This window comes from Palaemon carinicauda, chromosome 18, assembly GCF_036898095.1.
Source record: "Palaemon carinicauda isolate YSFRI2023 chromosome 18, ASM3689809v2, whole genome shotgun sequence".
NCBI classification, from domain to species: Eukaryota; Metazoa; Arthropoda; class Malacostraca; order Decapoda; family Palaemonidae; genus Palaemon; species Palaemon carinicauda.
The window spans coordinates 19,054,787-19,081,363 of NC_090742.1; the positions used below are offsets into that span (position 1 = coordinate 19,054,787).

Consider the following 26,577-nt stretch of genomic DNA (forward strand, 5'->3'; position numbering starts at 1 on the left):
AAAACTATCGAGCTTGAGCGTGTCTCGAACCTCAGTCCAGCAGAACGGTGAGCATAGACGTTTCCTATAGGCCACCATAACCCTGGTTGAAATGACTTTCAGTGTATATATACTCAGAAAATGAATGCCAATATGCTTTAAACCTGATGGTATATTAAGTTTAATTTTCTCTCTCTCTCTCTCTCTCTCTCTCTCTCTCTCTCTCTCTCTCTCTCTCTCTCTCTCTCTCTCTCTCTCTCTCTCTCTTTGTTCACATGTTTCGATTTGCACCTTTATATAGTTAAATGTTTTCTTTTTTCATAATAAGTTCCTTGTTTATTTATTTACTGTATTTGTTGAGAGAGAGAGAGAGAGAGAGAGAGAGAGAGAGAGAGAGAGAGAGAGAGAGAGAGAGAGAGAGAGAGAGAGAATCACAAATATCACAATTGTGGTTGCATTTACGTTTTTATGGTCCACTTTAGCAACATTAGAAACATCAATAGTTTACGCACGACTCCTTTTGTTACATTTCCTGAAACTCAAGAAGGATTTTGTATACAAGATGCATCTTTAAGCAATTTCTCTTTTTTACAATAAAAAGAAATCGTACAAGACATTTTAGACAATTTACAAATTGACTTTTATGTTAGTGTGCAGAAAACCTTGGATTTAGAATATTCAATGCAAGATGCTATTTTGTGGTAATCATTCTTGAATATCGAGGTTTCTTGAATATTCAGAAGGCCTGCGAATATTGTATTAGAGGCATAGTGCATGTAAGTAAATATTGATGGTGGGCAGATGATGCTATCTCTCTGCATATTTATGCAAAACCCTATTGTTTTTATATGTCGACTTTTATTTAAGATTAATTTTCTTTTCCTCTGTTCGTCGTATCACCACCATATAATAGAGCAAGTCTCTGGCTATATATATATATATATATATATATATATATATATATATATATATATTTATATATATATATTTATATATATATATATATGATTTATCTATTTCTGGCCACGCTAAGCTCTCCCTGTCCTTCGGGTAGGAGAGAGAGGGAGTAATCATACACTGGTGAGAGGGCGTTGAGTGTGCGTGTGTGGATATATATATGAATATTTAGCCATAATTTTTCACGGGTTGCGTATACTTGTAGATCATTTTAGTCAATTATAAGCCAATGTCTGTAATTCATTGCATTACACAGTAAAAAAGTTATTTTCCATTAAGCTTGTATATTCCAACATCCGTTGAAGACATCGTTCTTTTCGCAGTTGACTGGAAGAGGGCCGTGTGGTGGATGTTAGTTCTTTATTATTGATTTTGGTTTATCAAAAGAAGACGTCGTGGGCTGTATGGGGTGAAGTAGGTTGGTGTTGGCTCATGGGGTAGTGTTTTGATTACTGTGCCTCGCCTTATTAAGTAACTAATAACCTATTTGCTGCTCCGTTTGTTGGTGTAAACTGTAAAACAGTAATCTGAAAGTGAAACAGTAATCTGAAAGTGGCTGGCTGTGAGGACGACCCGGTATTGACCCTTGATGACCTTTCCTTCTGTTTTGTGGTTGTGGTCGAGGTCAGTACTCTATTGATCTTTTGCATCATACTTGAAGGCGATGGACATTCCATCCTAAAATGTTGCAATTAGTGAGACTCGAGGATTCTGCCTTGAACATTTTGTAAATTTAGTCTATAATTTAATTCTGTGTAATGGCGTTTTATCTATAACATCTCATTAAATTTCCTGTGTTATATTATAAACGTCATTAATACACAGATTGTTCAACAGGCCAATATCCCATTTAAAAGACTTAGCTCTCCTCCCCCAAAAAGAGTTACGTATCAGTAGTGTTGTTGATAATTTTCCAATGATACACAAACCTGTGTCTGTGAGAGGTTACGATTCTTATGTTAGGATACAATCCAATGCTCAAAAACAGTGTTTACAAGGTTCCCATATAGAATAATGCAACTTGCTTTTCTAATTCCCTTACACCAATTCGTAGCTGAGAAGATTATTTATCTAAGTAATTCTGAGCAATTATAATAATGAATGTAAAATTCTACCTTACAATTAAATTAATCTCACGACTCTTAATGAAAGGCAAGGGGGCTACCAGACAATGAGATATGTTGAAACCTAAGTACTATTGTGCATAAGGTATTGCATTGATGCAACTGATAAAATTACATTGTAATAGCCATAATGAGTAGAATATGCAAGGTAGAATCTGCCCAGGTCACTCTACAAGTACAGTAGAACTTGTGTCCCAAAATCTTGTATTGTCCTTTCTTTTTACTAGTTTGTGAAGCCATAGGTTTAAGTGCTAATGTGAATGAGATAGTCATTTAAATTACTCGTGCGATTGTGTGAGGAATTACACCAATGATCTCCCCTATATGATAAAGAGCAAGTGCCTGACTATATATGAAAATACACACATATATACATACATATAATATATATATATATATATATATATATATATATATATATATATATATATATATGTATATATACATACATGTATGTATATGTATATATATATATTTATATATATATGTATATATATATTTATATATATATATGTATATATATATATTTATATATATATTTATATATATATATGTATATATATATATATTTATATATATATATATATATATATATATATATATATATATATATAATATTTATTTATTATTGATATATGCATATATATAAATAATGCATATATAAGTATATATGTATGTGTATATACAGTATATGTATATATACATATATATAAAACATATCCTGCCACTCAGGGGGAAAGGAGTAGTCATATCCTGGTGAGAGGCGATACCCCGAGACGTACGCTCTGAAACCACACACTCCCACAAATTTTCGAACCAATGGGTTGTAGTTAGGAAAGGGTTAAATCTGTGTGCGCGCGCATGTGTGTAAGCGTTCTTGTGCTTGTGCATATCTATCTAAATATTTAGAAGTCATTTTTTTCGGGCAAACTAGTAGTTCTATTGATTTGGGGAAACATGTAAGAACGCAATTAGTAATTGTAAGAGTATTCTTGATGAATTTAACTAACATACCCGGTAATGCCATTAACACAGTAAAAACTCGAGTATCACCGGTAAATGGGAAAACCAATAACAGCAAGGTCGTACACAAACATGTGGTTTTTAAATAGCCTCATTACGCTCGTGTTAGTCACCTGCGACCTAATGTAGGAGACGATGAACTTAAGAATTTCCCACAAAGGAAGCTGGTTAAATCAAGATCTTATTTCAAGGCTTTATAATCATTACGGAGAAAGCTCGAGTAATCGACTCCTTCCTGCTTAGACATGAATCTTTGATTGAATTTTCGTGAAGATTCATCACCAAGTTGTCTCGTTTCATTCTGCTTAAATGTCTTTATTGACTAAAGATTTGTGATTGGTGTATTTACCTGCTGAAGAGATTTGGGAAATGGAAAGTCAAGGGGTTTCTTATTCGTCCCACTTCATAAGTAATTGAGTTAATTGTTATACTGTATACGCAAGAAATATCCAGTTTGTCGTCCGGTTTCAGCCGAGCGCTATAATTTCTTAAGGAGTGACGTAAATTGTTATTTTGTTGTTCAGCGCGAAATGTATCTGTTCAGATTAGTAGGAATTTGTACAGATTTATATATACTTAGTATTTTAGACAACTTCTATAACTTAACGAGCAGTTGTCAGTTTAACCTCTGCTGATTCTAGCTGTGACAAAACCACTTTCAGGCTCATACCTTTTGGCCAGGCAGTAATGACGCCATGTGGCAACCTGGAGCTATGACGTCATATGGCAATCTGGAGCTATGACGTCATATGGCAACCTGGAGCTATGACGTCATATGGCAACCTGGAGCTATGACGCCATGTGGCAACCCGGAGCTATGACGGCATGTGGCAACCTGGTGCAATGCCGTCATGCGGCAACCCGGAGCAGTGACGTCATGTGGCAACCTGGAGCAATGACGTCATGCAGCAACCTGGAGCAATGACGTCATGTGGCAACCTGGAGCAATGACATCATGTGGCAACCTGGAGTAATGATATCGTGGCAACCTGGAGCAATGACTTCATGTGTCACCCTAGTTATATTGACGCTTCTTAGCGTAACTAACTAAGGAATAAGGATAACTCGAAGCTGGAAATTTAATCCGAAAGCTAAATATATTTTCTATATAGCACTTACAGTTCCATGTGCGGATGACGCCAAAGTGCGTCATTGGATCTTCATGGTATGATGGGCAAAGGATTTTCACCCTTTAATAAAAAATAATATCAGAAGGCAGAAACACATATTTCATCATCATCATCATCTCCTCCTACGCCTATTGACGCAAAGGGCTCTGGTTAGATTTTGCCAGTCGTCTCTATCTTGAGCTTTTAAGTCAATATTTCTCCATTCATCATCTACTTCACGCTTCATAGTGCTCAGCCATATAGGCCTTGGTCTTCCAACTTTTCTAATGCCTTGGGAACCCAGTTAAAGATTTGGCGAACTAATCTCTCTTGGGGAGTGCGAAGAGCTCAAACCATCTCCATCTACCCCTCATCAGGATCTCATCCACATATGGCACTCGAGTAATCTCTCTTATAGTTTCATTTCTAATCCTGTCCTGCCATTTGACTCCCAATGTCCTTCTGAAGGCTTTTTTCTCAAATCTACTAAATCTATTGGAGGTAGTTTCATTGTCATATTGTAATACCAATCTCCCTAAACTGATACATAGTCTGATTTTTTTTATGTAATTTCAGGCGATTTGATTTCCAAATTTTACTTAATCTAGCCATTGTTTGATTTGCTTTTTTCAATCTCTAATTCTAAAGACCCTGTATTGGAGATCATAGTTCCTAGAAACTTAAAAGAAACTACCTCCTTAATCCAATCCAGTCCAATCCTTCTCCACCATCTCTGACTGTTCTACGCATTACAAAATCCATAAGGAGGATAAACTACATAGGTGACAACACATTCCCCTGGAGCACTCCACTGTTCACTGGATATTCATTTGATAGGCATATTTAAAAAAAGAGTAATTATTTTATCGCCAATGTATTGATTTTAAAAAGTAATTCTCCATTATGGATAAGTATCTGTTTTCCATTGTATGCATAGTGGATAGTAGTTCTTATTGTTGTAGAGTTCCTCATGGCAATTTTGGATCATCATTAAGAGGACCTGAGTCTGACTGTGACAGAGCTGAAGATAATCATGAAGTTGATTTGATAGAGTATGAAGGTGATAATGCTATGAACTTTAACATGGCAGGGTCATGAAGGACTTTGAGTTGAGTACAAATAACCTTGCGGAGATTAGGAATGAGTGCTGGTGGAGTATAGAACAGCCGGGTCAATGTATGCAGGAGCTTTGGGAGATTATGAACAAACTGGGGCCGAGTAGAAGGCTGCTTCCTTGTAGGGCTGGGGCTCTGGATACTGAAATAGCCTTTGTAAGTGTTTTATGAGGCAGTCATGTGAAGAAAATGGAAAATTATAGACGTTAAAGTTATATAATTCCTGATTTTTTTTGGGGGGATATATATAAAGTATTGCATAGATGGGACGAAAAGACCTGAAGATTGTTTAAGCGAGAAATTAAAGCAAGATTAGATGTAAATGATACTCTGTAGGGGTGTTCAACGTTGGGCTGATAAGCCAACTGTGTTGGAAGTTTTCCTTACCGCAGATTCTGAATCGGTTTAACCACTAGAGCGTGAACGTGACAGTAACCTTTGATTCTCTTTCCCTTGAGGTCACTATTTGCTAGTGGAATATATATATATATATATATATATATATATATATATATATATATATATTTTTTTTTTTTTTTTTTTTTTTTTTTTTTTTTTTTTTTTTTTTTTTCTCGATATACGCCCCCGTCTTTTCGAAATTGTTGGCTCTTAAAGGTCACAATCGTCTGGTTTTGAGCAATTTGTAGGAATAGGTATGACAATAGTTGTTATTCCTCTATAAAGGTTTAAAGGCCTCTCATGAAGGGCATAGGCTAGGGATAGTGACAATGCCCCTAGAGACTGACCAAATATCCATATGATCAGCACTAGAGTCAAGTTCGCCTCACCACCCAACTAAGGACCAGGGATGACCTGGCAATGGCTGCTGATTACTCATTGGTTAGACCTATAAGCTCCCTAAAACCCCATTATCTTTAGCTCACAAGGATGGTGATGTTTTAGACATTAAATGAAACTATCGGGCTTGAGCGGGACTCTAATCTCCGTCCGGCAGATTGCCAGACAAGGACGTTTCCAATAGGCCACCACAACCCTAAATGGGCACAATCTAATGTTTTGAGCAAATAATAGGAATAGGCATGACTATAGTTGTTTTTCCTCTTTACTTGTAGAGCAATGTAAACAGGAATTCGGTTAATGATAGGAAATTGATAACTTCTCGTCCATGTCGTAATGCATTATTTTATTCTTTTTATTATTATTACTTGCTAATCAACAACCATAGTTGAAAAAGCAGTAGACAACAAGCCCTAGGGCGACAACAGGGAAAGTAGCCCAGTCAGAAAAGAAAATAATGAAATAATCTATATATTTAAAGTAATAAGTAAGATAAAGAAATAAATAATCTATATTTGAAGTAATAAGTAAAAAAATATAAATATTTTAAGATCAGTAACACATTTAGAATAAATCTGTCTTATATAAACTATGAAGAGAAACAAATTAGTTTTTTGTTTCGTTATTCCAAAAAGAAAAATTATATTGTCTTATGAAATAAGCTGAAAATCAAGGACATTATCTGAGATTTTGTTACTTCCACAATTAGATATATATATATATATATATATATATATATATATATATATATATATATATATATATATATATATCCTAAAATCACACGAACTCAAGTTCCTGCTTATTCTATGTAATTTAAATTTTCCCTATTTCCACAAATCTTGGAAGTCAACTTATTCATTGTATTACATATTTGAAATTAGAAAGTATAGATTTTTCCCTACAACACATAAATATGAATATCCAAATACCCAGTTCTAGAAATTTAAATGATTATCAATTTTCAGTGATTGTGTGCCCCATATAGGACTTTTGGTTTTACCTAACTACGGACTGGAAATGGGGGAGGTGGGGGGAAATAAAGGGAAGTTGGGGCTTTATAAGAGGGAGCTGGGGTTTTGTAAGAAGGTGCTGGGGATGAAAAGGAGGGAGCTGGGGTTTTATTGGAAGGAGCTCTGGGTGAGTAAGGAGGAACTGGGGATGAATAGGATGGAGTAGGTGCTTTGGAAGGAGCTGGGGACGAACGCGGTGGAGTAATTGCTTTGGAAGGAGGAGCTGGGGATGAACGAGATGGAGTAGTTGCTTTGGAAGGAGCTGGGGAGGATCGGTATGGAGTAGTTGCTTTGGTAGGAGCTGGGGATGAACGGGGTGGAGTAGGTGCTTTGTAAGATGGAGTTGGTGCTTTATATGTAGGAGCTGGAGAAGAGTACGTTGGGGCTGGCTTGTAGGACTGGGTCTTTGGGTACTGAGCTTCGCCTTTGTAAACAACGTCGGCCAGATATCCTTTGGAGTGATCGGCGTTGTAAGTGACGGTCTGAATCCTTCCGTCGGGGAGGAGGACTTGGTACTGGCCATTGACTACATTCCCGTCGGATTTAGAACGATGCTCGAAGTCGAGGCCGTTGTACTCATCTTTCACGGCATATTGGAAATCGAAGGGCATTCCTTTCTGAAATATGAATAAATGCTTTTGCTAGAAATGACTTTACTGCATACGATCTACACACCAAAGTATGCATACGCGCTGTCAATAATTATATTATTCCATATACTTTCATATTTGTTATTAACGATATTTGTAATTTTGCTTTCATTATTTGTACTACAACTATTTATTAATGAGCGCTTCAGTTCCCTTGTCACATAATAAAATTTCTTGCTATTTGTATACTTACTCAAAGCAACATTTTATTCTTAACTACTCGTTATACTCTCAACTCTCATGCAAAGACTTTTAATACTGTCAACACAAAGCGAAAGGCTTGCAACATTCTCAGCACACAAGTAAAGACTTTTAATACGCTCAACACACAAGCAGGAACTTGCAATATTCCCAACACATGGGCAAAGACTTGCAATACTCTAAACACACGAGGACTAGCAATACTCAATATACAGGCAAAGATTTGCAATACTCTCAACGCAGGCAAAGATTTGCAATCATCTCAACACTCAGGCAAAGACTTGCAATCCTCTTAACACAGGCAAAGACTTGGAATCCACTCAGCACAACCAAAGACTTTCAATACTCTCAGCAAACAGCCAAAGACTTCCAATCTACTCAACACAAGGGCAAAGACTTCCAATACTCTCAACACAAGGGCAAAGACTTGCACTATACTCAACACCCATGCAAAGGCTTGCAATACTCTCAACACTCAGGCAAAGACTTGCAATCCTCTCAACACTCAGGAAAAGACTTGCAAACCTCTCAACACAGGCAAAGATTTGGAATCCACTCAACACAAGGGCAAAGACTTCCAATACTCTCAACACGAGGGAAAAGACTTGCAATATACTCAACACACAGACAAAGGCTTGCAATACTCTCAACACAGGCAGACTTGCAATCCACTCAACTCTGGCAGACTTGCAATCCACTTAACACAGGCAAAGACTTGCAATCCACTCATCACAGGCAAAGACTTGCGATCCATTCAACACACAGGCAAAGACTTACAATACTCTCAACACAGGCAAAGACTTTCAATCCTCTCAACACAAGGGCAAAGACCTGAATTCCTCTCAACACTCAAGCAGAGACGTGCAATCCTCTCAACACACAAGGAAAGACTTGGAATCCACTCAATACAAGGGCAAAGACCTTCAATCCTCTCATCACGGGGCAAAGACTTGGAATCCACTCAACACAAGGGCAAAGACTTGGAATCCACTCAACACAAGGACAAAGACTTGCAATTTACTCAACACACAAGCAAAGACTTGCAAGTCACTCAACACAAGTCAAAAGGCAAAGACTTGCAATCCTCTCATCACAAGAGCCAATACTTTCAATGCTCTCAACACACAGGCAAAGACTTGCAGTACTCTCAACACAAGGGCAAGGACTTCCAATACTCTTCACACACAGCCAAAGACTTTCAATCCACTCAACACAGGCAAAGTCTTGCAATCCACTCAACACAGGCAAAAACTTGCAATCCACTCAACACAGAAAGACTTGCAATCCTCTCAACACACAAGAAAAGACTTGGAATCCACTCAACACAAGGGCAAAGTCTTGCAATCCACTCAATACACAGGCAAGACTTGGAATCCACTCAACACAAGGGCAAAGACTTGGAATCCACTCAACACAAGGGCAAAGACTTGCAATTTACTCAACACAAGGGCAAAGACTTTAAATAATCCTCACCACGTAAGGTATTTCGGAAGTTGGCTTTGGTGTTTGGTAGACTGGCGGTGCAGGGGTACCGTAATTAGGAGGAGGAGGGGCGTACAGGATTGGCTTCTGGGGAGCTAGATAGCCAGATGAGGGAAGCTTATCCGGGCGGGCCAGTGCCACTGCCAATAAGGCCAGGAAAGTTACCTGTGGAAAATAGTGCTGCCTTCAATAATATAGTTAAGTTGGGTATGAAAGTTTGAAAATTGATTGTTTCGAAATCTTATTGCACAGTTGCATAATTATATGTATTTTATTTAGAAAAAAAAAAAAAGATAAAATATAGCGGGTAACTATGAGTCACGATTTCTCTGAAAACAAAATAAATAATTATACTGTTATACGTGAACATTTATAATTAGAAAAACGTTATAGAAATCACACGTATTTAATCTTCTCCCCCCAAAAAATACTTCATGTAATTATGAGGCACGATGTCTTTGAAAACCAAATAAACAATTTACAGTTACACGTAAAAAGTTATAATTAGAAAAGTATATAGTTATCACATGTATTCAATTCCCCCCCCCAAAAAAAAAAAATACTTCATTTAATTATGAGTTACCATCCCTTGAAAAAAATAAAAAGAAATAAACAATTATACTGTTACACGTAAAAAGTTATAATTAAAAGAATGACCATTAAAGAAATCACACGTATTTCATTTAAAAAATTACTTCATGTAACTATGTCACCATTTTTTTAAAACAAATAAACAATAATACTGTTACACGTGAAAAGTTATAATTAGAAAAATATATGTAATAGAAATCACACTTATATTTTCCAAAAAAATACTTTTATGAATCACCATTTCTGTGAAAAACCAATAAACGATTATAATTAGAAAAATATATATTCCAAAAAATCACTCGGAACGCCAAATTTTATCTACACAAATCATCTCCTGACTTCGCAGAAGAGAATACTAATCGTTTAGAATACAGAACTAACCTTCGAGTACATATCCACAGTGTTTACGAGTACAGATGTAACGACCGAATCTGGGAAAACTGTTTATATACAAAGTTCCATGGTCAGCCCCTCCCACTGACCCACCATTTTCGTGATTGATCCGGTTCGCATTTCCATTCATGAACGTAACAATGGAGAATTAGAAATTATCCTTTTAGTTTTTTAATGATGTTTGTTATTACGAAGTAGTTTCATCATTCGATGGGGGTTGGGTTCTTGCGTAACTGATATACAGTACTCTGTCAGATATCGCATTGGGATATTTATGTATATACTATTCTACGGCTATGGTAAATTGAATGTATTCGTAAGTTAATGCATTGTCTTAATTGTTCAGAATATTTTCTTGAACTGACACACTCGTGTATTTTGAGAGAGAGATTTTTATTTGACAGTAGTTTTTACCCATTCATAATTTATATAATACTTCAGAGAATTATTTTTATCTGACAGAATTTTTTACCCATTTACCCATTCATAATTTTATATAATTTACTTCAGAGAAAGATTTTTATCTGACAGGAATTTTTACCCTTTCATAATTTATATAATTTACCCCAGAGAAAGATTTTTATCTGACAGGAATTCTTACCCATTCATAATTTATATAATTTAGTTCAGAGAAGGATTTTTATCTGACAGGAATTTTTACCCATTCATAATTTATATAATTTAGTTCAGAGAAAGATTTTTATATGACAGGAATTTTTACCCATTCATAATTTATATAGTTTACTTCAGAGAAAGATTTTTATCTGGCAGGAATTTTTACCCATTCATGACTTATGTAATTTACGTCAGAGAAAGATTTTTATCTGACAGGATATTTTACCCATTCATGATTTATATAAATTAATTCAGAGAAAGATTTTTAACTGACAGGATTTTTTACCCATTCATGATTTATATAATTTACTTCAGAGAAAGACTTTTATCTGACAGGAATTTTTACCCATTCATGATTTATAAAATCTAGTTCAGAGAAAGACTTTCATATGACAGGATTTTTTACCCATTCATGATTTATATAATCTAGTTCAGAGAAAGATTTTTATCTAACAGGATATTTTACCCATTCATGATTTATATAATTTAGTTCAGAGAAAGACTTTTATCTGACAGGATTTTTTTACACATTCATAATTCATATAATTTACCTCAGAGAAAGATTTTTATCTGACAGGAATTCTTACCTATTCATAATTTATATAATTTAGTTCAGAGAAAGATTTTTATCTGGCAGGAATTTTTACCCATTCATAATTTATATAATTTAGTTCGGAGAAGGATTTTTAGCTGACAGGAATTTTTATTTATTCATGATTTATATAATTTAGTTCAGAGAAAGACTTTTATCTGACAGGATTTTATACCCATTCATAATTCATATAATTTAGTTCAGAGAAAGATTTTTATCTGACAGGAATTTTTACCCATTCATAATTTATATAGTTTACTTCAGAGAAAGATTTTTATCTGGCAGGAATTTTTATCCATTCATAATTTATATAATTTAGTTCAGAGAAAGATTTTTATATGACAGGAATTTTTACCCATTCATGATTTATATAATCTAGTTCAGAGAAAGACTATTTTATCTGACAGGATTTTATACCCATTCATAATTCATATAATTTAGTTCGGAGAAGGATTTTTATCTGACAGGAATTTTTATTCATTCATGATTTATATAATTTAGTTCAGAGAAAGACTTTTATCTGACAGGATTTTATACCCATTCATAATTTATATCATTTATTTCAGAGAAAGACTTTTATATGACAGGATTTTATACCCATTCATGGTTTATATAATTTAGTTCAGAGAAAGACTTTTATCTGACAGTAATTTCTACCCATTCATAATTTATATAATTTACTTTAAAAAAATAAAAAAAATCTTTTTCCGTAAGGGTTGTGGTATCCTATTTGGTCACTTCAACTGCCTAGCGATCTGCTGGACTTGGATTCGAGACAAGCTCAAGCTCGATAGTTTCTAGTAGTGTCTGCAATCTCACTATCCTTGTGAGCTAGGGATTTTGGGGGTGGGGGTCCGAGCCATAGGTCAACTTGTTGGGTTATCAGAAGCCATTGTCTGGACTTCCCTGGTCCTAGCTTAGGAGGAGAGGGGCCGTGGGTGTTGATCATATGTATATATGGTCAGTCTCTAAGGCTTTGTCCTGAATGCAGGGTATTGCCACTGTCCGTGCCTCTGCTATTCACGAGCAAACTTTAAACCTTTTAAGGTGAAGAGTAGTGTGTCCTTTCGGCTTCTGGTTGCAGTCGTTTTTTAGCTTTCTAATTTCTTTCCATTGCCGCCGTAGCTTTTTGAGTTCTTGTTATTATTATTATTATTATTATTATTATTATTATTATTAGCTAAGTTACAACCCTAGTTGGAAAGGCAAGATGATGTAAGCCCAAGGCCTCCATGGAAAATAGCCCAATGAGGAAAGGAAATAAGGAAATAGATAAACGATAAAAGAAATAATGTACAAGTAAAATAGAATTTTTTAAAAATACTAACATCAAAACATATATTTCATATATAAACTATAAAAAGGCTTATATCAGCATGTTCAACATAAAATCATTTGCTGCAAGTTTGAAGTTTTAAAGTTCTACCGATTCAACTACCCGATTAGGAAGGTAATTCCACAACTTGGTTATAGCTGGAATAAAATCTTTTCAATTCTTTTTATAGCGCAACTGTGGTGTTTCCATTGCTGCATCTCTGCTCTAAATGGCCTAATCTGTCTCAAGACCCGGTCAGTATCGCCCAAATTAGGTTACTAATTGTCAGACGGCTTTGCATTGCAAAATAGATAAGAAATAGCATACCCTTTAACTAAAGACAGCCAAGTAAGAATTTTAGATAGAAACGACGAAATTTGTGTTAATTTAGTGTACCCGAGCCGTCAAAAATGACTTTAAATATTTATGTAGATATTTACACACACACACACACACACACACACACACACACACACACACACACACATATTCAATCCTTCCCACTCCCTCCCCCTTTCCTAACCGCAACCCGCTAGTTCGGCAATATCCATGAGTGTTGTATCAGAGTGTACTTATCTGGGGGTCCCCTTTTATCAGGGTGTGACTACTCTCTCTTCCTCCTGAGCGTGACAGGAAAGACATGTCTCTATCTATCTATCTATTTATCTATCTTTATATATATATATATATATATATATATATACAAGAGAGAGAGAGAGAGAGAGAGAGAGAGAGAGAGAGAGAGAGAGAGAGAGAGAGAGAGAGAGAGAGAGATATGCTCTTTATTATATAGGGGAGATGATTCCTATTGGATAAACTACATTTTCTATTATCCATCTCAATCACAATGTCATTCTGGCAGATTAGCAATTACCTCTTTAATTACTCGACTGTCCTCGGGGTTAATGGAAGACAATCTCCTCTTCGTGACTGACTAATAGGAGGTCCTGACTCGGGTAGGGAATGACGAGGAAAATAATGGAGAATTGATGTCTGTTGTTATAGCGAAAGTGAATTCAATAGAGATTGGAGGGTTACATTGTGTTACCGTATTACCTGCGGCTGATTCATTGGTCTTTAACTCGTGAAAAATTAAATAATTAGATGTTTTAAAAGGAAAGATAAGTAATTTGTTATTGGAGTTGAGAATCTGATATATAAGTATATATAAATGAATATATGTAGGATTATATATATACTGTATATATACTATATATATATGTATATATATGTATATATATATATATATATATATATATATATATATATATACTGTGTATATATATATATATATATATATATATATATATATATATATATATATATATGTATGTATATATACTATGTATATATATATATATTTATATATTTATATATATATATATATACTATGTATATATATATACTATATATATACTATATATACATATGTATATATATATGTATGTATGAATATATGTATAATTATATATATATATATATATATATATATGTATATATATATATGAATATATGTATGATTATATATATATATATATGAATATATGTATGATTATATATATATATATATATATATATATATATGAATATATGTACGATTTTATATATATATATATATATATATATATATATATATATATATATATGACTATATGTATTATTATATATATATATATGTGAATATATGTACGATTTTATATATATATATATATATATATATATATATATATATATATATATATATATATATACTGTAATTGAGACATCTTAAGTAGTATATAACAAGATTACTTAAGACCCCTCGAGCAGGATATAACCAGATGGCTTGAGACATGTTAAACAAGGTGTGGCTCGTGGTTTAGACGTCTGAAGCAGGACCTTGAGCATGATGTAATCTTATGACTTGTCTTAAACAGAAGTAAAATTATTAATTGAGGTGTCCTAAGCTGGGTATTACTTAACCTCTAGATATCTCGAGTAGGATATTAAAATACTTATTCCGATATCTTGAATAAGGACATTATTAAGAGAAGTCTCCATCAGAATATCAAAAGGGTTCTAGAGACATCTAGAGTACGGATGTTAACAAACCTTGGGACATCTCAAGCAAAGTATTTAAAGACTACCTAAGACAACTTAAGACTTGCCAAAAACCTCGAGACATCTATATTAACGATATTAACAGAAACTTTGAATCATCTGGAGCAAATTATTTAAAGACAACTTGAGATATCTCGAGTAAGGATATTAACAGACACCTTGAGACATCTCGTGGAAAATATTAAAAGACAACTTGAGACATCTCGAGTATGGATATTAACAGGCACCTTGAAACATCTCTTTTAAGGATATTTATAGAGAAGTAGAGACATCTGAAGCAAGATATTAGAAGACAACTTGAGACATCTCGAGCAAAATATTACCAGAAACCTTTAGAAATCTCGAATAAGGATATTAAGAGACCTTGAGACATCTCTAGTAAGGATATTAATTGTAACCTTGAGACATCTCTATTAGGGATATTAACAGAAACCTTGACATCTCGAGTGAAGATATTAACAGAAACCTTGAGACATCTCTATTAGGGATATTAACAGAAACCTTGACATCTCGAGTGAAGATATTAACAGAAACCTTGACATCTCGAGTGAAGATATTAACAGAAACCTTGAGACATCTCTATTAAGGATATTAACAGAAACCTTGAGACATCTCTATTAGGGATATTAACAGAAACCTTGACATCTCGAGTGAAGATATTAACAGAAACCTTGAGACATCTCTATTAAGGATATTAACAGAAACCTTGAGACATCTCTATTAGGGATATTAACAGAAACCTTGACATCTCGAGTGAAGATATTAACAGAAACCTTGAGACATCTCTATTAAGGATATTAACAGAAACCTTGAGACATCTCTATTAGGGATATTAACAGAAACCTTGACATCTCGAGTGAAGATATTAACAGAAACCTTGAGACATCTCTATTAAGGATATTAACAGAAACCTTGAGACATCTCTATTAGGGATATTAACAGAAACCTTGACATCTCGAGTGAAGATATTAACAGAAACCTTGAGACATCTCTATTAAGGATATTAACAGACCTTGAAACATCTCTGTTAAGGATATTAACAGAAACCTTGAAACATCTCTGTTAAGGATATTAACAGAAACCTTCAGATATCTCTATTAAGGATATTAACAGAAACCTTGAGACATCTCTATTAAGGATATTAACAGACCTTGAAACATCTCTGTTAAGGATATTAACAGAAACCTTGAAACATCTCTGTTAAGGATATTAACAGAAACCTTGAGACATCTCTATTAAGGATGTTAACAGAAACCTTAAGACATCTCGAATAAGGATATTAACAGAGACTTTGAGACATCTCAAGTAAGGATATTAACAGAAATCTTAGGACATCTCGAGTAAAGATATTAACAGAAACCTTAAAACATCTCGAATAAGGAAATTAACAGAGACCTTGAGACATCTCGAGTAAGGATATTAACAGGGACATGGAGACATCTCGAGTAAGGATATTAACAGAAACCTTGAGACATCTCGAGCAAGGATATTAACAGAGACCTTGAAACATCTTGACTGAGGATATAAACAAAGACCTTGAGACATCTTGAGTAAGGATATTAACAGGAACCTTAATACATCTCGAGTAAGGATATTAACAGAGACCTAAAGACATCTCGAATAAGGATATTAATAGAAACCTGGTGATATCTCGAGTAAGGATATTAACATAGACCTTGAGACATCTCGAGTAAAGATATTAACAGGAATCTTAAGGCATCTCGAATAAGGATATTAACAGAAATTTTAAGACATCTCGAGTAAGGATATTAACAGAAATTTTAAGACATCTCGAGTAAGGATATTAACAGAAATTTTAAGACATCTCGAGTAAGGATATTAACAGGGACATGGAGACCTCTCGAGTAAGGATATTAACAGAGACCTTGAGACATCTCGAGTAAGGATATTAACAGAGACCTTGAGACATCTCGACTAAGGATATTAAAGAAAACCTTGAGACATCTCGAGTAAGGATATTAACAGGGACCTTGAGACATCTCGAGTAAGGATATTAACAGAGACCTAGGGACATCTCGACTAAGGATAATAAAAAGACCTTGAGACATCTCGAGTAAGGATATTAACAGGAACCCTTATACATCTCGAGTAAGGATATTAACAGAGACCTTAAGACATCTCGAGTAAGAATATTAACAGAAACCTTAAGACTTCTTCAGTAAGGATATTAACAGATACCATGAGACATCGAGTAAGGATATTAATACAAATCTTAAGACATCCCGAGTAAGGATATTAACAATAACCTTAAGATATCTCGAGTAAGGATATTAAGAGACCTTGGGACATCTCGAGTAAGGATATTAACAGAAATTTTTAGAGATCTCGAGTAAGGATATTAACAGGAACCTTGAGACCTCTCGAGTAAGGATATTAACAGAAACCCTTTAGAAATGTCGAGTAGTAATATTAACGGAAATTTCAAGACATCTTCAGTAAGGATATTAACAGAAACTTTGAGACATCTCGAGTAAGGATATTAACAGAAATTTTAAAACATATCGAGTAAGGACATTAACAGAAATTTTAAAACATCTTGAGTAAGGATATTAACAGAAGCTTGGAGAGATTTCTAGTAAGCATATTAACAGAGACCTGGAGACATCTCGAGTAAGGATAGTAACAGAAACCTGGAGACATTTCGGGTAAGGATATTAACAGAGACCTTGAGACATCGTGAGTAAGGATATTAATAGAAACCTTGAGACATCTCGACTAAGGATATTAACAAATACCTTGAGACATCTCGACTAAGGATATTAACAGAAACCTTGAGACCTCTCGAGTAAGGATATTAACAGAGACCTTAAGACATCTCGAGTAAGGATATTAACAGAGACATTGAGACATCTCGACTATGGATAATAAAAAACCTTGAGACATCTCGAGTAAGGATATTAACAGAGACCTTGAGAAATCTCGAGTAAGGATATTAACAGAGACCCTGAGACATCTCGACTAAGGATAATAAAAAAAACCTTGAGATATCTCGAGTAAGGATATTAACAGGGACCTTGAGACATCTCGAGTAAGGATATTAACTGAGACCTTCAGACATCTTGAGTAAGGATATTAACAGGAACCCTTATACATCTCGAGTAGGGATATTAACAGAGACCTTAAGACATTTCGAGTAAGGATATTAACAGAAACCCTGAAACATCTCGAGTAAGGATATGAATAGAGACTTTCAGACATCTCGAGTAAGGATATTACTTTTTACTTTTTACTTTTACTTTTAGGGGTTTATTTCTCGCCCTCCATCAGACACTAAGCGTCTGTTCAGGTGGGCTTTGGTGTGTGAAAATAATTTCTTTCCAGTTAATATTTTGCTCTGTATCTTTTCAGTTATTCGTTAGCATTTGTATTCAGGCTTAATAGTTTTCAGATCACTATTATAACACTTTCAAAAGAGATAAGTCTTCAGGTTTTTCTTGAAAGCTGCCACATTTTTGCTATTCTTGACATCAAGTGGAAAGTCGTTGAAGAGTCTTGGTGCAGCATAACAAAACGTTCTTCCTCCTATTGCATGATTCACACTAATTTCGAATAGTCTATATGGGTCATCAGCATGCCTAACTCTTACAGCAGCGCTAGTAGCTTGAGGGTAGGGGACCAAGCAATTACGAAGATATTTAGGCTTATCACTTGTAATTGCTTTGTGAGTCAACAAACAAATTTTAAATTCAATTCTAGCCTTAACAGGTAACCAATATAGATCAATCAGTGCAGGAATTATTCTCTCCCTAGGTTTAATGCCTTTTATCAGTTTAGCCGCCTGGTTTTGCTCATTTTGAAGCTTTTTTAGTAGTGTATTGGGCAATTTATAGTACAGAGAATTGCAATAATCAAGCCTTGATATTACGTGACTCATCACTAAAATTTTTGTACTGCTCTCTGTTAAATATTTTCTAGTAAATGCTGTTTCTCAGGTGTTAGTTACACACTTTCACTGTGTTCACTATTTGATCCCTCATTGATAAATTACAATCTATCAGTACACTTAAATTTTTCACAACAGGCACAATCCTAACATCAGCGTCACCAATTTTTATACTTTGAAATAGCTGGTAATTCTTCAAAGCCACCTTTGTGCCAAAACATACATTCTGTTTTATCATCATTTAATTTAAGCTTTTCCTCTGCATCCATGTTTTTATTTCAGTCATTATCTCATCAATTTTCTTCTTTGTATCTTGTATTGTTGAAATTGAAAGGTAGAACTGAGTATCATCTGCATATAGTTTAAAGCCCACTTGTTGTTTTTTCAAGATGTGTGATAGCTCGATAGTATATATGTTGAACAAGATAGGGCCCAAAACACTACCCTGTGGTACACCTTTCATAAGAATTCTCTCACTGGATCGGTTCCCAGAAACTTCTACAATAGTTTTCCTGTTCGTTAAGTAGCTCCGCAAAAATTCCAGTGCTTCCTCAATCACTCCAATGAACTTTTAAGTCGTCAAGTAAGTACTCGTGCACAACAGTATCGAAAGCAGCACTAAGATCTAACATAATCAAAATTCCACACTTTCCCTCATCAAGAAGACCTATCATATCGTTCATTATTGAGCATAAGGCAGTTTCTGTAGAGTGATTAGCTCTGTAGGCCAATTGTTTTTCAGGGAATACCTCTAACTCATCAATATGCGCCCATAATTGCTCACTTATGATTTTTTCAATAAGCTTCGACATGTAGGATAAATTTGAAATGGGCCTATATGAATTTAGTTCGTTTACATCACCTTTTCCTTTGTATATTGGTTTGATCAACGCAGTTTTTTCACAGCTAGGAAAACAGGATTGTGATATACTTAGGTTAATCATATTCAGGTAAATATTATATACAACTTGCATGTTTGGAGTTTCACTTATTGAACTGTTTGGGAAAGGGTCGTTTCCACAATATGTATTCTTCATCTCTCATAACCTTTAACAAGTCGCACATATTTATTTCCTTAAATTTTATTAACTTCTTACCCTCCTTCACTGGCATAACTGACTGTCCTTCTAAGTGATTTTGTGGGAAACCTCTTTAAATTTCGTCAATTTTTTCATTGAAGAATATAGCAAATTCCTCTGCACAGACATTATCAGGCAAGACATATTTTTTCTTTAATCCCATCAAATCATCTAGGTTTTTGTGAAACTCCCTCATATTATTAGTTTTTTTTTTACTTTCGCCGTTGTAGAATTTTCTTTTTGTTTTTTCTAACATGATGTTATAGTCATTTCTGGCCTTATTATATAGAATTCTGGCTTGTGAGGATTTGGCTCTTTTCCATCTACCTTCCATCTTACGTCTATGTCTTTTTGCCCTTAATAGCTCACTATTATACCATCTAACATTTTCGTGTACAACTATTTGTTTGCTCTTTATAGGACACTTGGTATCATACATTTTTCCAAAATTGTCATTATATTTTTTGGTAACACCAAACACATTCTCTATCTACCATATGTTCACATTGTATGTTCTCACGAGACATTTGCGCTACACTAACTTCAATCAAATTTTCAGCATCGAAATTTTCCCGTTCCCTATATGTGATCCATTTCTTCAATACTCTGATGCAATTTATATTAACATCAAAAGTGATGAGTTTATGTGTTTTTGAGATCTCAAAGTCTGGTTCCACTTAAGGTTTCTTATTAGGTCAGAATCTTTCCCACATATGACCAAGTCGAGCGTATGACCACCTACTGACGTTGATACCAAAACACTGTTTATTAAATTAAACATCTCAAATACTCCTTGAGTTCTTTAGCCTTATTATCATTTTCATCATCTACCCAATAATTAAAGTCTCCACCAATTAATGTATTTTTAATATCGTCCACCACACCCACAAGAATACTAAATTCTTCAATGAATATCCTCATATTACTCCCTGGTGGTCTATACAATGATATTATATCCAATACCTTACTGTTTCTTGTCAGGTTTAGATAGATATATTCAAACGTTTCAAATACTATTTCATTCATGATAGAAACCCTAGAGAAGGTTTTCGATACGAAGACACCCACTCCTCCAGTTTTATCCTTTCTTGGTACGTGGTAGAAATCGTGAGTATACGGCGTCATCTCCTGAGTTATCACTAATACTTCCCTGCAACCAAGTTCCAGTTAATAAGCATAAATCTAATTCCATTTTATTAATAAGATTTCTAATCTTTATGGTTTTATTCCCCACCGATTGAATATTTATCAGACCACACTTAACCAATGGGCTAGACTCCATGATCGGTTCTATTTTTTTATCCTGGTAAGCTCCTCCTTGTATACTTTACAGTTTTCATCATATGTCTTATGATTCGTATCATTGTAATTCCTCATTGAGCAGTTATGACACTTTAACGTATTTATACTACAATCCGTGGTTCGATGTTCCTGGCTACACTTGGCACATACCTGAGTCTTGCTACAACTGTCGGCAGTATGACCAAATTCCTGGCATTTATAACACTGAAATACATTGTAGGAATCATAAATTTTTCAGTATCCTCCAAGCGTGGTATATACTCTATCGTCCCTTTTACGGAAAACTTTCTTGATAGTTGGACTACACTTTATAATGACATGTGATTTACCGCTTTGTCTTGATTTAAACTTCGATCAATTTAAAGTCCTCTTCATTTTCACACATATCATTCATCCATTCATTCCTCTCCTTTATACTGGCAATTATATCATCTTCATTTTCATCAATATTGCATACCTTGATCTTCGGTTTAAGTAGATCCTTTTTATCCACTTTACCTTAATTTCATTCTTGACCTCTTCTAAGTCATTTTTAGCCTTTTCTAACCCAGCTTTATCCGCAAAATTAACTACCAAGTGGCCTTGTTTTGAGGTTTTGATCTGTTCAACATACGTGGTTATCTTCTTCATGATTGTTTTCTTGATCTCTGAAGCCTTCGTATTTTCCTCCGTAGATTTTATGACCAAATTTTTTTTTTTTTTTTTTTTTTTTTTTTTTCCCCAACATACTTGCATATGTGGTCTTGGTCACATTCTCTTGTTCGTATTCCTTAAGTTTCTCTTTCAGCTCAACAATTTCTTGACACACATTGGTGTATTGAGCAGTTATCATATCCATAATACCAGACATCTGTCGTTGTATATTTACCTTCATCTCTTCTATGTTGATGCTTAGTTTCGTCATGTTTTCCCATGATTGCCTGACCCATCAACCATTGGGATTTGCAGTCTCAAGACATCTTGGACATTTATAAATGATGTTCCTGCTTTGAAAAATATCACTGGTGCCATCTCTTAAATTTGAGCAAGCTTCTTCATCGTGGTACCATCTTCGGCATTCATCGCATTGTATCCCAAATTCAACATAGACCTCATAATGCCCACACCTGCCCTGATTGCCTCTGTCATCACATTCTTCATCAGCGACGTTCACTTGCATGCTAGCTCCTGTCATTTTCTTTCCCTCCTTCCCTTGGATTACCGTGTCAATTTCGGTTATAAATAGATCGAGATCTGTCACGGGACTAAGATTTTCTTTTCGTTTTCTAAGGATGGGCATATTGGATCATTTTTAAATGACTTTTCAATTAGCCCCACCTCAACACACACAAAAATGCTGGGTCAGGCCTTTCGCCACAGACCTCGCATACAAAAGAAACCACTGACTTTTAACACTCGATTTCACTAATATCAACATTAGTAAACACCCACAATAGTTATTTTCATAGTATGAACAGCGAGATACACAATGATTTCCGCTTTAAGCCAGTTTCGATACAGAACATTAACACACACGTCCAGACCCTTGAGATATCTCGAGTAAGGTATTAACAGCAATCTTAAGACATCTCAAGTAAGGATATTAAGAGACCTTGAGACATCTCGAGTAAGGATATTAACAAAAATTTTAAGAGATCTCGAGTAAGGATATTAACAAAAACCTTAAGAAATCTCGAGTAAGGATATTAACAGAAATTTTAAGACATCTTCAGTAAGGATATTAAGATACCTTGAGACATCTCGAATAAGGATATTAACAGAAATTTTAAGAGATCTCGAGTAAGGATATTAAAAGAAATTTTAAGATATCTCGAGTAAGGATATTAACAGAAATTTTAAAACATCTTGAGTAAGGATATTAACAGAAACCTGGAGAGATTTCTAGTAAAGGTATTAACAGAGACCTTGAGACGTCTCGCGTAAGGATATTAACAGAGACCTGCAGACATCTCGACTAAGGATATTAACAGAAACCTGGAGACATTTCGGGTAAGGATATTAACAAGGACCTTGAGACATCTCGAGTAAGGATATTAACAGAGACCCTCAGACATCTTGAGTAAGGATATTAACAGAGACCTTGAGACATCTCGAGAAAGGATATTAACAGAGACCTTGAGATATCTCGACTAAGGATATTAACAGAGACCTTCAGACATCTTGAGTAAGGATATTAACAGGAACCCTTATACATTTCGAGTCAGGATATTAACAGAGACCTTAAGACATCTCTAGTAAGGGTATTAACAGAAATTTCAAGACATCTTCATTGAGGATATTAACAAAAACTTTAAGACATCTTCATTAAGGATATTAGCAGATACCTTGAGACATCTCGAATAAGGATATTAATATAAATTTTAAGAGATCTCGAGTAAGGATGTTAACAGAAACCTTGAGAAATCTCGAGTAAGAATATTTAAAAAAATTTCAAGACATCTTCAGTAACGATATTAACAAAAACTTTAAGACATCCTCATTAAGGATATTAACAGATACCTTAAGACATATCGAGTAAAGATATTAACAGGCATCTCAAGACATCTCTAGTAAGGATATTAACAAAAACCTCGAGACATGTCGAGTATGGATATTAATAATAATAATCTTTATTTCAGCAAAAGCCATATACAGAGTTACAATAAGGGTACAGTGATCTTACACTTATGACATCAATAAAAAAAGATAAGATATGCAATAATACCTGTGATACAGTACATACATCAGTTAGGAGGTTGACCACAGAGGTCAAAGGTCTGGGTAACAAAATCACAATAACATTAACGCCTAATAATGATGATAACATGCATATCAGCAAATAAAAAGAGGAGAAAAAAAACAGAAGCCTTAAAACTTCTCGAGTAAGGATATGAAGATACCTTGAGACATCTCGAGTAAGGATATTAACAGAAACTTTGAGAAATTTCTATTAAGGCTATAAACAGAAACCTCGAGACATCTCGAGTAAGTATATCAATAGAAACCTTGAGCCAACTCGATTAAAGATATTAACAAAAACCTTGAGACATCTTGAGTAAGTATATTATCAGAAACCTTGAGATATCTCGATTGACGATATTGGCAGAAACCTTGAGACATCTCTAGTATTGACATTAACAGGAACCTTGAGACATTTAGATAAAAGATATTAACAGAAACCTTGGGACATCCCTATTAATAAACCTTGTGACATCTTGAGTAAGGAAAATAATAGATATATTGAGGCATCTCAGTAAGGATATTAACAGACATTCGAGCAAAAAAATCAAAAGACAATTTGAGACTTGTCACCTTAAATGAACCCAAACTACATGACATCAAGTGGCGGTGGAACACGCGAAGCCAGAGGCAATAAAAAGTTGAGGTTATGGTTACGAGGAGAAACTGGATTAATAACTATATATTTTCTAGAAAAAAAAGTCACGTTATTTTAGGATATCACGCGGAAGATGAGGTCCGTCGGAATTTAAATTTAGACTAAACACTGAGATAGAACGGATCTATAGTTGGATAGTTGGAACGGTATGCTTATAAAAGGCAAAGTAAAAAATCGTTGACAGCGAGACGTGTGTGACTGCAAGTCGTAATAACGGCCTTTGAAGGTATTGCGTGACTTCCGGTATATATATATATATATATATATATATATATATATATATATATATATATATATATATATATATATATTATATGTATATAAATATATATATATATATATATATTTATTTTAAGAAAACTAAATTTTCAAGAAATCCGTAATTGAGAAAAGAAGATTTTGGATATGTGGATATTTTATTTTATTTCTTAAATGACTATACAGTGCTATTCACGAAAAGACGAATTGTACAGTTTTCCTTGAGCGTATTAAGTAAAAAAGTAAATATCGACTCCATCTTATTTAAGAGCAATAAAGCATGATTAAAAAACAATTGTTCCATATAAAGTACAAATGAATAAACACTGATAATTAACTTGAAACAAATCCAAAGAAATGTTTTACGATCAGCCAAGCTTTACACAATCACCTACGGACAGGCTTATATTTTTCTAGTCACTGCCAATTAAGAATAAGCTATCTTATAATTCTCATAGTTAACTCACATTAAAGAAGCATAAACTCTCAAGAGTTAATAAATGCAAACCTCACTTCGCAGTCAAAATACTAATGTATTATTCTACTTGGAATTCTTACCTGCCCCATATAGCAAAAAAAAAAAAAAAAAAAAAAAAAAATCTTTTCGTAAAAAGAATATACACCCTTAAGTCTTTATTCCAAAAGGTAGAAAATGCCTCGAAATCCATTTATTCTCCCATTCATATAGATTCTAGTACGTAGCGTCGTATTCTATTGATAGGCTGCGGGCGAAAACCGCTGGGACCACAAGGCCGCCCGAAATTACCTAATTAATTCTTTCTACATAGGCCAGGAGATTGAGATGATGATACAGAAATACTTTTGATTTCATAGCTAGAAACCTATTATAGAATTATCCATTCAAATCCAGTTCGTGGTTGAACAAGTAAAAGTATTTAGGATATTTTTTTCAACTGAATTTGTTTGCGAGGGCTGTGTTCGTGCATTTGTTTGTATAAAGTCAAAGTTCCGGACCGTGTTTTCAAAGCAATTTAATGGGCGTAGACGTTGTTAAACTATTTTGGATCGATTTTCAGGCTTCTACCATTCAGGGCTATGTATATGTTAGTAGAGTAATTAGTACGCTTGTCAAGTTTACATCAATATTTAGAAATATCGTTAAGTATATTATTCAAGCCTTTAAAAACTAATTTAGGAAAATCGGTTTCTAAAAAGTGAATGATAGATGCGGTCCATATTCTAGTTTCCAAACGGGTATAGAGTAACGGTTCAGTTTCTAGCTGTGTGTATCCAGTGTGTGTATCTATTAGTATGATTTTCCTAGTGTTCTTGACAGATTATTGTTTTTTTTCTTATAGACAAATGTTTTCGGGTTTGCTGAGAAAGTAGTGGAATTTTCCTACTATTCATGACCGATTATTGTTTTTTTTTTATACACAAATTTTTTTCAGATTTGCTGAGAAAGTAGTATGATTTTCCCTATTCTTGACAGACTTGTTTGTTTATACACAAATGTTTTTAGATATGCTAAGAAAGTAGTGCAATTTTCCTACTATTCTTGATAGATTATTGTTTTTTTATACACGAATATTTTCAGATTTGCTGAGAAATTCGCAAGATATGTTGGACGATTATAAAAA

General features: G+C 34.3%; 2 protein-coding genes across 2 annotated transcripts; both read right to left on the reverse strand.

The window, feature by feature from the left end:
* Positions 1-6,871: 6,871 nt before the first annotated feature.
* LOC137657191 (cuticle protein-like) lies at positions 6,872-22,246 on the reverse strand. Its single transcript, XM_068391536.1, has 4 exons — positions 22,211-22,246; positions 21,841-21,942; positions 9,443-9,616; positions 6,872-7,735 (listed from the first exon to the last, which is right to left on the reverse strand). Exons 1-4 carry the CDS (start codon positions 22,244-22,246, stop codon positions 7,109-7,111), a joined length of 939 nt encoding a protein of 312 aa, XP_068247637.1. The 3' UTR covers positions 6,872-7,108.
* A 24-nt stretch (positions 22,247-22,270) lies between these two features.
* Positions 22,271-22,621, reverse strand: LOC137657193 (uncharacterized). The gene has a single exon (XM_068391537.1). It carries the CDS (start codon positions 22,619-22,621, stop codon positions 22,271-22,273), a length of 351 nt encoding a protein of 116 aa, XP_068247638.1.
* Between the last annotated feature and the right edge of the window lie 3,956 nt (positions 22,622-26,577).